The sequence below is a fragment of the Aulonocara sp. 'chitande type north' Nkhata Bay genome, linkage group LG7 (genome assembly GCF_057382095.1).
Source record: "Aulonocara sp. 'chitande type north' Nkhata Bay isolate Kocher_YH1m ecotype deep benthic linkage group LG7, A_spYH_male_GT1.1, whole genome shotgun sequence".
NCBI lineage: Eukaryota > Metazoa > Chordata > Actinopteri > Cichliformes > Cichlidae > Aulonocara > Aulonocara sp. 'chitande type north' Nkhata Bay.
Window position 1 is genome coordinate 45660161 of NC_141350.1, and position 17268 is coordinate 45677428.

Below are 17268 nucleotides of genomic sequence, written 5' to 3' on the forward strand. Positions count from 1 at the left end.
TTTGCAGCTTATTCATATTCCTCCTGGATTCTCGCATTGCTTTTAAGGTCCCGACATTGTCTGTCATCCTCCCCCCTCTGAGTTTCTCACTGTCATCTTCACAGTCTTCACAGAAAAGGCTGTGTAATGCAATCTGTAAACGTGTTAGACATTTTTGCCAATAACAAGCACTCTGATGACTGCCTAACAATGTTGTTTACATTTTAATTGTTGCACTCTGGCACCGTAATGGAGAGGCTTCCTTTTTGTGTGTGTATGTGTCATGTTTCACGTCTTTTGTTGTCAGGTCTTTAACTAAGCTGCGAAGCGTGCGCTTTTTTGAATTTACCACACTGGTGAGAGATCTGTCAGCAGTGCTGGAAGTTCCTGCCAGCACTTTAAATCATTCAAGCCTTTCAAGACTTTCTGTCATCTTTGCACTTCTGTCCGCCCTGAGGTCAAACGCAACAATAACTCACCTGCAAACTTGGCCTCAGAGCGTTGAATCTTGTCATTTATTGCCTAAACAAAGACAGTCTATCCGGGCTCGACGTAGTAAAAGTTCCTGTTATCAGAAATATTTCTGCCAGAAACACTGAGTTAGTCATAAGTTTGCTCTGGCGCTGAAGGTCGACCAGAAGAACGGACCCGTTTAAGCTGTCGGAAGCAGAAAAAAATAGAAAAATCTGTCACTTGATTCTTCATCTGATGCTTGTGAAGCATTAACACCACCTCTTGTAGATGAATGAAGTCTTGGTGACATTTCTTTTTTCTTTCTAATTAACTTAATGTGACCCACTCGTACTATGTAATAAAACTGCATTTGAGCTAGAGCCTCCTATGGTCTTTTCCATTACTCGTAGCCCCTGACATAGACATCATCATGCTGTTTTCTGGCATTTTACCCAAAACTGCATCATCTGCTGGATCATGCTGCTCTAGCTGAACATTATGCCTCCTTCTGAAATTGTTCACTAGAGGGTGCCGTGCACAAATTTGGTGCAGAGAGTGGCAGTATGGAGCCACTACCTATCGCACTCCTTACGGACTCATGATATAAATATTTTTATCCACTTGTATTATCATCATTGCTAAACAAATATGTGTTCTAGCAATTTCTATTAAAGCCTGAGGTTTTTTATTATTATTATCTTTATTTATTTTGCCTTTTTCAGTTTTATTACACACTCTGCAGGCTTTCATTTATAGCAGGTGTGGTTAAACTTTACATAGAAGGGAAGTAAAGCACTTTATTCTCACGTCCTGCTGGAAATACTGTTATTTTGCTTGTGACGTGATGTGTCGCAGTCATATCAGAGTTTCGATTGGCCCAAACATGGCTGGCAGTAGAGACACAACTGCTCATTTTATAGGTTCCTATGAGTATATCCACAGTTTGTTTGTTTTTTGGTATTATAGAAGAATTTTATAATTTATAGCGAAATATTATTGTGAGACCCTTTATACTGAATGAACTGCTGGAACCCTGGATGGTGTTTTAGTGGCAATTCACATCACAAATAAATAACATAAGTGGAAATTACAAAATAGGTTTATTCATATAAACAGCTACAAAATTCTACTAAACAGGGAGTTTTCTTTTTTTGTTGTTCAGGAGGAGGCAAAGTGTATTGTTACACTGTTTCACAAAAGTATTATCAAATGACATACAAACAAATAAGTTAATCTGTATTCTTCACAAAGCTCTTCTGAGTTTATAGAGCTCCCTCTGTCTGTAAGAGGAGGCACAGCTATCCTGAGATTCACAGGGTTGTTTTTTTTTTATTTGTTCAAACTTACATGACCTTCCAAGAATATAGTTTCTATGTGTATCCATCATTGTGTATTTATTTGTCCCACACCCTCCTACAAAGGGAAGTCCCAAATGGCTTCTTATTTACACGCTGCGGAGCTGTGAAGACTGAGACTAACGCTGCATAGATGAGTCATTCACACCACCAGAAACATGACTCTTTTCTTCTTTTCTTTTTTCATTTCAGGGCTCCCAAAGTGACAGAGTCTTTCCCCTCGCCGGAGTATGGGAGAGAGGAACGTTTCGTGTTGGCATAGGAGGCGTACAGGGGGGCAGAGGAGGTTGAGGAAGAGGAAAAGCGGGGCAGGGTGGACGTAGAGGAAGGGAAGCCTGGGGCCGGCCTCTCGGGAGGGTAACAGGCCGGAGAGGAAGACCTGCCCCTGCTTTGTAGGCTGCTGCTGCTATTCTGCAGAGGAGAGCTGGAGGTTTTTGGACCATGTGTGAGAGAAGATGTTGACGAGCTGGAGAGAGGTGAGGTCCTGATGTTGTAACCTAGGACGCCCGTACTCATGAGAAACTCCCTGGAGCCGTAGGCTGGCGGAGTTGGTCCCCGGGAGCCCAGAGGTCGAATGTTGTCCGGTGGTAAACTTCTCCTGCTTGGGATGTCATAGATCCCCATATCAGGGCTGAAGAGCGCCTGGGTCCTCACCTGGCGACGGAGCATCCTCTCCCGCTCCTCCAGCTCCCGTCTCTCATGAATAGAAGCCATGATGGCTTTTGAAAAGTTATCATAGCGCGCAGCAGCAGACAGCGGAGGTGTCATGTCTGGAGGAATGAGATCCCGAAGACTACCTCGAGGACTCTGAGAAGCAGCATCTCGCATCGCCAAACCCAAAGGTGGGACATCTCGCGACATTACGCTTTGGGATGCAAGGTCTCTTGGCAACAGCCCTTGGAAAGCAGGAGAAGGGACTCTTTGAATAAAACCTTGGAAAGAAGGCGAGGCATCCCTGGAGGTTAGACCCTGCAAAGAAGGTGAGGGATCTCGAGGCTGAGGAGACTGTCTGCTGATGCCCATAAACACGGGACTGTATGTGCGAGGATGCGACCGCTGCAGGTTCCCGTCTGTGCCCAGGGTCATAAAGTGATGGGGGTAGCTGACTGGAGGGGCCCCTCTCTGAGCCATGGCCTGAGGGTCTGTAGGAATGACATTATCATAGGAGATGCTGCTGCTGCTGGTGTTGTGGTTGGCCAGCAGGCTGGAAGAGGACAGGATGCCAGGCCGGGGACTGGATTCCAAATTGTCAGCATGCATGGCTGGCAGCTGGGATTTGCTGCCACTGCGACTGGTGTGTTTCAGGGTGAGAGAACGGGAGTTCAGCGGCAGAGAGTTGAGCTGCAGCGAGCTGGAGACAGCGCTGGTCTGGAGGGAAGGCTGGACAGGCAGGCTGGCCTGTTGGCTGCATCTCACAGGGCTTCCTTTAGACTCAGAGTGGAGGTCAGGACCTTTGTTGCTCCCTTGCTGATCTGACGTCTTCAGCAACTTAAGCACAACAATACAAAACAGACAGCAGAGTCTTTCAGACACAAATCAAAACCAAAACTTATATACTGAGGAATAAACTCTGAAAGTCACCTGTTCTGGAGGAACAGGCGATGATCCTCTGGATATAGCCTCAAGGACAGGTCGTAGCTGTGGCACGGTGGGAATAGATGCAGGAAGGACGGTTTTATTATGATGCCCCGGATCTAAAAAAGAAGTCAGCTTCAGATTAATGGCATGCAACAGCAAACGTATGGAATAAAACCGCCAATGCATCTGAGCAAAGATGGCTTAAAGGAGTTCTTGGTTTTTCATCATCAACAAATCCCATGGAAAAAAATAAAAAACAAACCAACAGTGCATTAGTTTGTCTCTAAATACTTTCCATAATCTCTCTAAAGCACACACGCCAAAAGCCCTCTGATAGATAATATAGATGTAAACCTATGAAAAGTGGGTCACAAGTTTCCATTTTACCGATTTCGAAAACCAAAAGTACTTCCAATAACAGAAGATGTATCTTTTTAAAAAAGACTTGATAAAAAAAAAACCTTTTAAGATGTAATTATTGCACATTTGGTGCAGTAATCATTGCAGTTTGCACAGGAAGAAGAGTATGAGCCCACAATCCAACAGTACATGTTTATTTATCAAATTATAATTAAGTCCTCAAAGTGTCCCTCTTTTCTCTTACTTAATTAAAAAAAATGTTACAAAAAATGTGGCCGCTTCACTTTACAGATGCATGCTTATCACAGGATATAAGCATATGTGTCATTTTAAATTACCATCCATGGCAGCTACTTGGCTCTTCAACAGACCGTGGTCTGGTTTCGGAGGCAGCGGCGGTGGAGTTTTCGGTTGTTTGATGTCTGACAGCTTGACAGCTCCGGTTGAGGTTTGCTGGCAGAAGAAAAAAAAAGCCAGAGACATGAGAGATATAGCTCATACATCATATATCACTTGATAAGTGTGTGAAAATATTAAGCTCTTCGTGCTTACCTTATTCTGGAGACTCTGTATCCCGTTGCCTCTGACTTTCACTGGCATCTGCCTTTCAATTTCTGGCCTCAAAAACGGAGGCTGAATGTGGATGACTGCTTTCCTACAGGGCCTTGCTGTGTACCTGGTGTCCCAGGACAAAGACAGACAGCAAAACAAAGTTAGTTTAAAGGTTTAAATTAAGCAGAAGATGTAGGAGGAGAACATTTCTTACTTTGGAGAAATGGGACTGCAAACTAGATGCTCCAAGTTGTTACAGCAGCCACGTGTAAAAGGGTTTACTCCTCCCTGAAACTTTCCAGTTACCTGTGAAAATATGAGGAAGTATATTAGAGTTTTTACGTGTATACATACAGTACTGTGCAAAAGTCATACATTTTGCTATGAAAATGGGAAATAGCTACAGTGATTTATTGAAATGTGCAAACCTACATGGAAGCACAGTCTTCAGTAATAGTTCCCCAGGACTCTGAAGGACATCAAAGCTTTTGTTCTGCTCTCTGTCAACATGATCCCACACTGCTTCAGTAATGTTGAGGTCCACTGAAGAGGCCGATCCATAACTGATAGCGTTCAGTTGTGTGCTTTTATATCAAGCTATACTTTTATAGTAATAGCAGTGTGTTTTTGTCATGCTGAACAGTAAAGATTATTCCCAACACCAGCAACTGAAATACAGCCCAAACCATGACAGAGCCTCCACCGTGTTTTGCAGACAGCTGTAGACACTCAGTCTTGTTCCTCTCTCCTGACCTCCACACATATTGACAATTTAAACAACTTCTCATGTGGATTCATCACTCCATCAGCCACTGATTTCTAGTCTAGTTCTTGTGTAATTTGGCATACCTCAGCCTTTTCACCTTGTTTCTCTTCCTTAAGAATGGCTTCTTGAAAGCCAGCCTTGCACTGAGACCATTTCTGATGAGGCTTCAGTGAACAGCAAATGGATCAGCTGAAGGGTCAGATGCATCTCTCAGGTCCTGTGTCAGTGCTTTGCTATATTTTCACCTATTTCATACGGACCTGACTTTATGATACTTAATACTCCATCTGCTGTAAGTAGTTTTTAGACTTGCCTCTTCTGTACTTCTATACTATTTTATGCTTGTCAAACTGTGTTATCTTTGGCATTTTTCATAGACTCGGCTAAAGAAATGGGAACAAATGATGTGCATTTGCCACAAGCTGCTAGTAACAAAGCACAGATACAGTTTAAAACTGATTCTTTGCCAAGTTGTCTGTCTTATGTAGATAGTTAGGTGCTTTTTTACACTTGGACAATTTATAGGTCATTGTTCAGTGGCTTAACAATATTTTTTAAAAGAAACATTCCTCTGGAAATAGTCAGTTAAAAGCCCTGGACTGAAAATAACTGAAGACAATCAGCCCTTGTCCAAAGGGAAAGTTTGAAAGACCCTCAGAAAACATGGAGAACTATTGCTTCAAGACAACTTTAAAAATTAAAATTCTGGCTCCTTGGAAGTAAATGACTTTTGCACAGAATTGTACAATACAACATCATTAAGTCCTTCAGTTTCATTCATATGCTTCTATGTTCCCAACAGTAATGTACATGTATGGAAAAAACTGACTTGTTCATTGGTGGTTCGTCCTCTGGATACCAGATACAAGTGGAATCCAGTGAGACCGAGGACAGGGATCAGAAACAGCCCCGATATACTGATCACTACCAAACTGGGAAAAGCAATGATAAGGAAAACTACTTCTAGTTAGAATCAGTTAGACAAAATAGTCAAAATATGCAAGCAAAGATAGCTGCACACATATATTGAGTGTGCATAAGGATACGTGACAGTGCAGTGCAGCTTCCATAATTCATCCATGTGGTGCAGCACGTATATGAGGCCAAAAGTGAAGACACCAATCATGTGAAAAGTCAGTGACAAGAGAAACAGAAAGAAGTAGCGGTAGTTTCGCCTCCCGATGCAGTTGTTCACCCAGGGACAGTGATGATCAAAGTCCTGAAAGATTGAGAAAGGGGGAAAAATACTAAAAATCAGTTTTTCGCTGGTATGGTGTAGAACAGTTTGTATGTATGTAGCATGAAACAGTATCCCGTACTGCAGCATTTATGGCTTAAGCTAATTTGCGATGCTGATTCAAAACAGGGCCTTTAAAATGCAAAAAGCACACAAGTACACCGAAAATTCTATAAAACACGAGCTACACAACAGAAATATAAAGACACAAAGCTCACAGCACAATAAAAACACAGAAAATGAGAGAAAAAATAAAAAAGGCAGCTATAGAACAGTAATACCTGCTGTGCTTTGTAAACACATACTTTTCAGTAGATGCTGTCTGAGCCCGTTTTTCAAATTGTATTTCTACTGAGTCCACAAAGGATCTGAGGAAAGGATTAACCTGATTAATGAGATCTCTCCCTCTCTCTCTCCAACACCCTCTGGCCATCATTCACCCTGCAGAAATCCCCCTTATTGACTTTCCTCCCAACACACTGCTACACTCACTCAGAAGCAACAACTCATTTTCCTTCTTGATCTGTCCCTCCGTGCCTTCCACACCCTTATCACACAATTCCTCCATTTCAATTTCCCACCGCATTTGTTTTTGTGTTTTTTGGTTTTTTACCCTCTCAATCATCTAGTTTTTCTTCCGCTCACCTCCACACAGTGATCACAGATGCTGCAGTGGGAGCAGCGTGGAGGTCTGTAGAAATGGCAGGACGCGCACCACTTCATCCGCACCTGGACGCCCTTCACGTTCACGTTCTTGTACAGCGGAGCGCGGAACTCATCATCCTTGTCTTCATCCTCGCTGGCTGGGAAACAAGATGTGAAGTTGCTAAAATAAAACTCCCAAATAAACTAGTGATCTAGTCTGCTGTAAACATAATAAACATGACCCCTTCGCTTTGATTACTAACCCACTGGGAGCACGCCGGCATCCATAAAGGTTGCCATGGTAAAGTTGGCCAGCACGAAAAGGAAAAGGACGGCACAGCATGGCGGCACCGCAGGGCAGATGGTCAGAGCCAGCCACGGGCACCTGAACACAAACACACACATGAGAATATTCATAAACACAATTTCCTGCAGTTGCACTTATGCAAATCCAAATTCCAGCTGTAATAACTGGATGGGTGTTTTTGAGCCCTGCAAGCATGCAACACTTAGAGGTTAATTTTAACGCAGCTATCAAAATTTAAAAAAAAAGAAAACGATTGTAAGGGATCATCTTCATCCCATTTATTGTGATGAGAGCTGTGGATTCCAAAAGTAATTGTTTACAGTGACAGATAAGCATGTATTAGCGTGTGCTCAGCAGTGCCCACAACAGGAGATTAAACGATGGAGGTCTCTCCTTGCACAGAATCCTTCTGCACCTTGTGCCTCGTTACACAGCAGGGTTTGAACGATAGATAACTTTCATTACCGAATAATCTGTCGATGACTTTTGAATCGTTTACTCTTTAAAAAGTCAGAAAATAGAACGACAGCCACCGCGACATCCCTGATCCCAGCACAATGATGTGAAAGTTAGTGTCTATGTGATGAGGCAAAACAAAAAAAGCTGCAGATAATTACCCTACTAACTCATTAAATGTTCAGCCCTCTAACAACAGCCTGCACACTGCTACTAGACAGAGAACTACAATAAAGGGTGGCTCATATGGATATAACTATTAATATTATAACTATAATAAGCAATTAAATGGACAGAAAAAATGTCAAAAGAAGATTTGGCGGATTTAACGTTAAGTTGGATTTTGATCTGTTTAATTGCATAAAATGTTGCAAACTATGAGCGCTACTAACTAATTAAAACCGTTGTGAATGATTCTACTCTACTGCATGAGATTAGAGCGAGAGAGAGACTAATATCCACTGGATTATGTTAGCAGTGTTTGATTGAACATCAGTTGATTGGACTATCTACTCTATGAGTCTTTTGCTTATGGATTTATCAGTATGGGTTCAGATCAATAATAAAATACTATAACATGATGTATCTTTTAGGACTGAAAGGGAAAACGTGTCAAAACAGGTTACGTGATTTATTTATTTATTTCGAACATGACTTCATGGAACATAGTTGATTAAAAACGAAGTCTGATTTAAAGTGAAAACGCCACAAAATTAAGAGTCCTCCAATCCCCAAACCCCCCTCTCAAACCTACCCACCAAACCCACACCCAGGCTGGTTTTAGGGCAGGGGTGGGGGAGGGGTCTCGCCCCGCAGGAGGAATGCCTGCTGATGCCATGCCAGCTGCAAACACAGTAATCCCTGGATTATGAACTCTGGATTACAGACAATTTCTGTCAGTCCAGTTCATTGTGGATTCCTCACATCAGATGCTTAACACACAGAATACGCAGTCAAGGCGACCATATATCACACAACATGATACTATATATTCTATAACATGGCATAAAGCCACTACATTTATTGTTGTGAGGGAACTTCTCACAAAACTTGCAATCCTTGTTCAGCGCTTTCAGAGCAAAACACGTCTTTTGAGATATGAAAAAATGCCGCACAATGAAAAGATTTGAATCTTAAAATATAAAAATATGTGAGAAAAACATTAAGGAGCAGAATACGAGCCTCCAGCCCACATAGTTTTTTAGGGATTTGTGTCCAAGTTCTTCTCACATAGTGTGGTCATGTTTCACGTCCTTAAACTGTCATAGTTTATTGGTTACGTTAAGCAGAGTAACACTGCTCATTGTCATTTGCAGTTATCTCTTAAATTACAAGCACAAACCACGTTTTAACCGAAGAGAAGCTAGATATGGACCAGACTGTAATGTGGATGCATCCACCAATTGATCTGAGACCATCTGGACCGCAGGGAGGGACAGTTCATTACGCCGCAGGCCCTACCTAATGAAACAGTCTGGGCAGGGGCGCTATTAAATCACGCAGAACAGTAAGCTGCTCTGCAATCTGCACACTGCACTCATCCCTGCAGTGGGTCAGTGGCACGGCAGACACCACTCAGTCGGTCAAGCTGCAATTTCACTACTGCCAGTAGCCAGGGCTCCTTTTGTGAGCGCTGCAGTTACATAAATGACATCATAATCTGTCAGATTTCTAGAGACAATAGCCGTGCAGAAAATGCCGCTCGTGAATACATTCTCCACACGCAGTGTGAATGCATTTTTGCACCTTTAGCTTGGTGTTTTGAATTTCAGTGAAAAACTTAAAATAGCAATTTATCAATAAAATGTCAGATTAATGGGATCAGTACACTCAAAGGTTTTGGTAGTGCAGCATAAACTTGGTCTAGTATGACCGTGAGAGGCTGAAGGTGATCAGCCAACTTTGAAAAGTCTTTACTGTGTAAGTTATTTAAGCGTTAAGCATATTATAACTGTCTTCGTTTGACTATTGTGAAATAGTCAACTGCTGCTAATAAGCAGATCACATGCAAGATCTTGAGAAATTTAAAACCAGGATTTTTGGAGTTAGGGGCCCATTTAAGCAACTGTAGCTTTTTTAAATGTCAGTATTTGTCAATGCAAAAATGCTTGCATCCTAGCAGACTGGAACACAGCACAAGGGGGATTTCTGCTGCTCTTTCTCATTTCTGCTCTTTGTTGGTGGTCTGGCAGTGTTCAACAATGCACCACACCTTAAACACTGACCCAAACAAAAGTTCACGGTCAGAGGAACAAAAGCAGGAAACCGGTTAACTGGTGAATTTTATCAGGCAAAGGAAGACAAAGGAGCCGCCACGGATATAAAGGTCGTCCTCTGACATTCCCAAAGCCCGACTGGAAACAGAAATGAATGTATGCATGCTGGTACTGCTAATGCTCATAGAGAGCTGCTGACGCTGATAATTGCATGAATATTAGCAGATGAAAGGAGATGTGGCTGCAGGGTAACTGCGATTTCTGGAGAGGAATTTTCATGTCACCTTGCTCTGGTTTAAAAGCTAAAAACACTTTAAAAACATGAACAATGATACTGTGAATGTGCACGTGAGCACACACAAAGGACATAACTTCAAGGGTGCAAGGCCGTCCTGGCTGGTATTCTCTAACTACTGTGTGTTTCCATGATTCACAGGAACCAAAACGATGATGTTATGGCAGATGACAACGATGTCCCTTTGATTCAGTGTTACAGGGGACGGGCTGAACAGAGTGCAGCACCTGTCCATCTCTGCTTTTCGAGGAAAAAATATATGATAAACAAGCTATTTAACCGGCAGTCCACAAAACTCAGTGTCTGCTGTTTATTCCTCAAACAAGATGTTTCTGCTTAAGGCAGTTGTGAGTGACCTTTAAGTCTGCTTTAGCTGCATGCAGTATGTACGACCGCACAGCTAGAAGAGCATTTTAGACACTTACATTAAATTGCACAAATAATAACAAAATTTTATACTGTTGGTCGGTAAGACAGACATATTGTTTTGTTGTTTATCTAAAGATTGGGATACAGTCTGTGGGATTCAGAGGTCCTGTGGTCAGAATATGTCGATCTCTGTTCTGCAGAAATGTGATAATTAATTAAAAGTGTATGTTATAAGGTCGCTTCAGCTGACTTGCACTCACTTTCAATCACTTGCAGTGTCCTAGTTTTGCTGGTTTGGCATTGCAGTCCCAATTAAGCAGTCTCTTTTCAATCTATCATGTCAGGAGTTCATCGACTTCTTTTTTCTCTCATAGGATATAGATGGTCTGCAGGGATGCTCAAGAGTTTCTGGCCTATGAGCTCTATGTCTCTATACGTCTCAGGCCTGAAGAGTTTTCCCCGTTTGCAACATCTCTGTATTCTAACATTTAAAAACTTCTGAATAAAGGAAATCATTCCACATTAAAACACTCCATAATAAGAATGCAATACAGAGACAATGATCAGCCCCAGCATCAAAAAACACTGAGCATTGCAGTTGATTTTACTTTGATATGCAGCACCCACTTAAACACTGTTGCACCCCACCCACCAATGGGAATGATGCTCCAACAGCACCAACCTCACACAGCTGTACAATGTGACCATAGACTGTATATAAAAGAAGGACATGGCTTCCGTGTGTGAGAGGTGAAGCCAATGCATTTCCCACATCCCATGATGCACTGAATGTTTCTTCTTCACTCAGCTCTTTTCACTGTGTGTGTGTTAATAAAAAACTTTGCATTTAATCATTAGTTATTATTAATCTCTGACTCTCTTCCACAGTGTGTCTTTTGTCCTGTTTTCCTCCCCTCACCCCCAGATGGGAGAGTTGAGGCTGAAATTTATGGTTTTCGGGGGGGTTTTATGGTTAACTCAGTCTTTTCCCGTGTTGTAGTTGTGTGTCTTATTTTGAAAGAAATATTTACGCGTTACCATAGCGACCAGAGAGCATTAAGGGGCAGAGAGGAGGATGTTACTCTCAATGTTGTTGGTGCATTTCAGGAGGACGCTGCTAATAAAGTTACACAATTACACAGTGAATTTGCATTTACTATTATATTTACAAAATACCACAGTGTTTTTCTAGGTCGTATCATTTTATTTAGTTCTATTTATCCGCGACACCTTAATCACCAGTCCGTGAAAATTTTGTCGGACATTAAACCACTCCACGGTGCAAAAAAGGTTGGGGACCGCTGCTTTAAAGAGGGCCTAACTTGTGGGTGACATGGTGCCACTGTATGCCCCTTGTTTTTTAAGTTAGATCTGAGCTAACACACCAAGGCCAAAATGCTCGGCTTGAGGCTTAAAAGCTGGACTTCACAAACCAGTGGGTGGCCTAATGGCAGCTGTGTCTATGTATGTGTATAGACAAATCTCAAAAATTACTCAAGAGCAGAGCCCAGTCTCCTCAACCTCCAACAATCCCAAATCCAATCCAACTGACCATCCACAAGGTGTACCAAAACAAACCAGAGACTCCACTCCTCAACACACATGACCCAAAGGTTCAGCTGTCAATGTTCTGGTGCCAGCACCACAGGATACCCCTAAAGGTCACTTATTCATGCCCTAAATAATTAGATCTCCTTCAGAAGTACAGGAAGAACCGAAAATATTAGGCAGATGGTTTTAATGTTGTGGCTGATCCACCCACACGGATTTCTACAGCTACATCTCTGCAGATTAACCAGATTAAAGGTGCATAGTTTTAAACAGGAGAGCAAGAATTTAATTTTCACATTCTTCTAAAGCAGGGATATTTAAAACATTTCAGTCACATACACAGGAAAAATATTGCAGGAAACTATCAAAGAAAAAGGAATTGCAAAACTATCCCTTCGCATTTACAGTAAACATTTTCACTTATTCGGACTCTTATCTCCAAATAACCTATTGTGAACTCAAAGATTGCAGACTTGGTTTTCCCAGATGGGGGATGACATGACATCAACCAGAGGAATCTAATCCCATACCCCCAATCTGGTGTCAGATTCCAGTGGAAACAGTGCACAGCCTGAGAATAGAGAGAAAAACTAGGGCAGATATGGCTACAGAGATTGAGGGGTCAGAAGGCTGACATATAGCCTATGATGTGGGAGCCTGCAGAAAGTCAATGATGAATATGGAAAAGCTTTATTATTTAGTGCATTAGTATTACTTTGTAGTTCTCTGTGTAGCTTTGAAATGTTTGGACAAATTACACAAATTTATAGTCATCGTTTAAATTGGATTCTCAGGGTATTATAGAATATTATATTCAAATTTGGCTTGGGTGGAGTCTTTTCAGTCTTGGACATAACCTCAATTTCCTCACAAATAGGTCAAAGCCAGTATGACTGAAACATCATCTCTAACATCTCTATTGCATATTTAAAACTATATTTTCTTTAGTTTGTCACATATTGCGAGAAACCTTGCAGTGAATTTCCAGGGCTTTTGCAAGAGGGGTAGCCTCTTTTGATTTCCTTTAGCTAAATTTATGACACATATGGGTCACGGTGACACACTGAGACATGCTGATTGTGGGTGGCTTATCCCGTAAAGTAACTGTGCTCACACTTGGGTCCTTAGGGTGCACCGGGCAGGCGCCCAGACCCAAGTCCAAACTGCCAGCTAACCAGGTCAGATGTTAGCAGCCCCGGCGGGTCTGCCAGCAGAGTGAAGACAGTGCAAAGGAGAGGAAATTTTGCTCTTTTTTTAACAGCTTCTTGGATTTTCAAAATAAAATGTTAATTTAAAAACGGGAGAATAAAAGTGGAGTAAATTGCATTCAGTTTAATAATCTTTAGCTGTGCCAGAGAGGACACTGGGGGTATGTGTGATATTTTTCTAACGCTTAAACAGATCTATTTGATATTTAGTAGCTGTGGATGACAGGTGTCTGAATGCATGGCTCAGCTGAATGATCCGTGCAGTAAAACACCAGTTTCCCGTGACTCTTTCGTACTTACGTGAAGACGAAGAACAGGGAGGAAGAGCCGACCAGGAGGCAGGCGGCCGTGCACACCGGGATGAAGGCGCTGGGTTTCAGCGAGTCGGCGCCGCTGGCGGGCATCCTGTCCTCTCCACGCTCATCAGTGTCTCATACCGACGAAACGCACGGCGAATACACCGCAAAAGTCCCTGCTGGTTTGTTTGCAAAGCCCTTCATAAATCGCAAAACGCCGAGAAACGACAATCATAGTTAAGGGGTGAGGAAGAAGAAAAAAAGCCCGAAAGCTCAAAAAAACAAAATACAAATAAAAGCCCGCAGAGCCGCTCCTCACTCCTGCGTCCCGGTTGGTCTGTCCCGGCCGCCAGCAGCGCACAGATGCCGCCTCTCGTCTGTCCCAAAGGTGGTGCTTTTACTCATCAATGACGTGAAGCACTACTACACTTGGCCGACTGAGACCCCCTGCTGTGATCTCATGAACTACTTCTTTTCCTCCAGTTCTCCCACCATTGTTGCACATGACCACTGCTGCTCATACCAGTGCTTAATAACACCACTGAAATAAGATCGGTGAAGGGTTTGCAGTGATGAAGTTAGTAAGTTATTTACTGGTGCGTGTAAGAAATTCGTTCATTTTCACTTAAAAAATTCACTAAAAAATTCTTTGCCTTGTCTTGAAGGCTTTTCAGGGGTGTTTCCACTAGGCAGGAGAGGGCGTGAGGGAGGGGGTCCCGGAAATCGCAATAATCAGAAATTAATTGTGCCCTGTGTCCTTTTACAGATTTATTACGTTAAAGTGGCAATCATTTTGTATTGATTTGTAAAGTGAAAAAAACAGCATTTAGTCGTTATATCTACGATAAAAATTTGTTTAAAGGACCACATGCGCAAAAGTGTCATTCCACATAATGAGTATGTGTAGGGGCAATTTTCAAAATCGTGCACACTGTATTATTTTAGCTTTGTAACCAATTATCTTAGTTTCTTGCTGAGTAATTTGAGCTATAATAATGCAATTTATCAGCAGATTAATAAAAAAAATACATCTTTAAAAACTGGGGGGAGGGGCTGGTGCCACCTCTACCCCACCAGACACGCCCCTGCTGTGGTTTAACCAGGAAGACCAAGGGATTAGAAGATTTAAGGATGCACAACAGTTATATTTTCAAGATTTAGCAGGCAGAGGCAGAAACTTTGTAAAATTAAAAGGACAATGTTCCTTCTCTAATCGTTAAAAAAAATCATGGAGAAAATCACAAAGTCTAGCTACAGTACAAAAGATGATAATTAGGACACTTTTGTCATGATTTCCTACGCACCAAAGATTAGTGCCGATAAACTCTCAACTGCTGGCAGGAATTCGTTCGGTCAGAGCTCCATTCACATGTCTTTGAACAAGCTTTACTTGGATAGTTGGGAAATTATGCATTTGGTGCCCGGGGATGACTGAGTGTTTCTGTTCTTTGTCTCCATACATGTCAATTATCAGAGGACTCACAGCTTTGGCTGCTGGCCCTTTAATCTCACTGTTTGTTCACTGAACTTTCAGATTTGGCTTTGGATTTACCTCTTTCTGTGTTTTACTCAGATGGCAGTTTCTATAATCTACCAGGGGAAGTTTCCTGGGAAGGCATGACATGAGAAACACACGTCCATCTCAGTGGGACTGCACAATGAAAGCTCCATGGGGTTGGGCCATTTCTCCCCTCCTCTATAAATGTCTAAAGCTAACAGCATCCTCCTCAGATTATATAAAGGTTGTGAAGCTCCCACACTGATCTAAAGGCTGACAAGTTGTTGCCTGATCTTGTGAAACAATGGAAGAGTTGATTGAAGCCATCATCAGAGCACTCATGTTTATTGCAGGGATCCTGGGAAACAACTGGCTGGCTATATGCTCCCTGCCCAGGCACAAATCCAGCATCCGCACAAACGAGGTCCTTTTCATCAATCTGGCCATCTCCAACCTCATCACCAACTACCTGGTGGACCTGCCTGACACCATGGCAGATTTTGCTGGGCGGTGGTTCCTGGGGAAGACCTACTGTGGAGTGTTTTGCTTCTGTGCTGGCCTCTCTGAAACCAGCAGCATCTTTACAACCTTCTTCATCAGTGTTTTCTGGCACCAGAAGCTGGTCGGCTCCCTGAAACGAGGCGGCGCACCGGTGCAGATGGACAGCCTGTGTCTCGTGGGCTGTCTGCTTGCTGGGAGCTGGACGGTGGCTGTGGTCTTCAGCGTCCCACACTTCTTCTTCTTCACACTGGAGGTGGCAAATGACAGCCACGAAGATTGCATAGAGATCTTCCCTAATCCAAATGCTAGGCAAATATATGAAGCAATTTATTTAACCCTGGCTAACGCTTTACCTATGGCTGGGATTGTATTCGCCAGTGCCCAGATTGTCATCACTCTGCTTCAAAACCACCAACGTATAAGGAGTCATAACTCTGATCAAACCAAGGAGATGGTTAAAGAGGAACGAAAGAGATTTGAGAGCAAACGCAACAAGGCATCGGTCAGCATCATCTCTGGTCCAACCACCTCAAAAGATCTCAGAGATTCTACATCTACAAACCACATTTATACAGGTGTGCCTGCTCCTTCCTCTCCAAACCGACAGCCATCGGGCCATAGTCTCCACAATGCTCCCCAGAACTGCAGCGTTGGAGCTCAGCCAAATCTCTCGAGGCCCTCTCAGATACCATCTAAACCCCATCCGAACTCAAGCACTCAGGTGAGAGCGGCCAAGAGCGTGGTGGCTGTAGCCAGCGTGGTGCTGGTATGCTGGCTGACTCATTTGCTTCTGCACATTACTAACAACATCCACACTTCATCAATAGTAGTGGAGGTGTCCAGCTACATCGCAGCCTCCTACACGTGCATCATTCCCTACATCTTCCTGCACGGAGTGAAAAAACTCACTTGCTCATCCAAAAGATAAAAAGACACCCAGCTCTTTCTCTTGAGCCTCAGTGTACTCTCTTTTTACTCAGCTGTCCAACACATTATATCAAACCGCTTCACTGTTTATTCATCTGCATTTATTTATACATTTTATTTCTCCTGCACTATAAAAGGCTAGATCCAAATAGGTCAGCACACCGTTTTACAAAGAGGACAGAGGAGTCAGAACTCAGACCTATTTTAAGCAAATTTTTCGAAGGCTTTGCAATGCCCACAGTTGCCTCTAAACCTCTGAGAGAAGCACGATATCTTCAAGACCTCCTGACTATCATTTAAAGAGCAGAAAATTCAATATGAAAAGTGGCCCTCACCTACTTAGAACAAGCTCTCTGGTCATTTCAGAGTGACAGAGTGTGAATAGTTTCACTGTGACTGGTTGTACGCTTAACAGAAGGTACTGTCATCTTTATTGTATCTGAGATTACATCGTCACAAATAAAAGATGGCTTTTTGCTTGTACCAACAGTTTGCCATATGTTCAGTTTGCTACTTTTCAGCTATAAAAACACATATCTGACAATCATGGGTCTAAAACAATCAAATGGAAAATGTTTACACATACTCCAGGAAAACCCTGTATTTGTTCTGGCTTAGGTTTCTACAAAAACATTCAAGCATTAGGAAAACAGATGCAAACCTTCAGACATTTTCCCTCACAGACATTATGCATGGCTTACTATACTGGAGCGTGTGCA

The 17268-nt window shown here is 42.5% G+C and overlaps 2 protein-coding genes across 3 annotated transcripts; one reads left to right on the forward strand and one right to left on the reverse strand.

Annotated features, from left to right (window-relative positions):
- Positions 1-1497: 1497 nt before the first annotated feature.
- zdhhc8a (zDHHC palmitoyltransferase 8a) lies at positions 1498-14131 on the reverse strand. Of its 2 annotated transcripts, none has more exons than XM_086300752.1 (10): positions 13628-14131; positions 7189-7310; positions 6926-7079; positions 6090-6262; positions 5873-5975; positions 4492-4583; positions 4278-4401; positions 4064-4178; positions 3369-3481; positions 1498-3275 (listed from the first exon to the last, which is right to left on the reverse strand). In XM_086300752.1, the coding sequence occupies exons 2-10, from the start codon at positions 7266-7268 to the stop codon at positions 1971-1973; spliced, it is 2259 nt and encodes a 752-aa protein (XP_086156878.1). In that variant the 5' UTR covers positions 7269-7310; positions 13628-14131; the 3' UTR covers positions 1498-1970. The 2 variants fall into 2 exon arrangements, with proteins under 2 accessions (XP_086156878.1, XP_086156877.1); XM_086300751.1 differs by having other exon boundaries at positions 1499-3275; positions 6926-7083.
- Positions 14132-15425: 1294 nt separating this feature from the next.
- Positions 15426-16550, forward strand: ora5 (olfactory receptor class A related 5). Its single transcript, XM_086302555.1, has one exon. It carries the CDS (start codon positions 15426-15428, stop codon positions 16548-16550), a length of 1125 nt encoding a protein of 374 aa, XP_086158681.1.
- Positions 16551-17268: the final 718 nt, after the last annotated feature.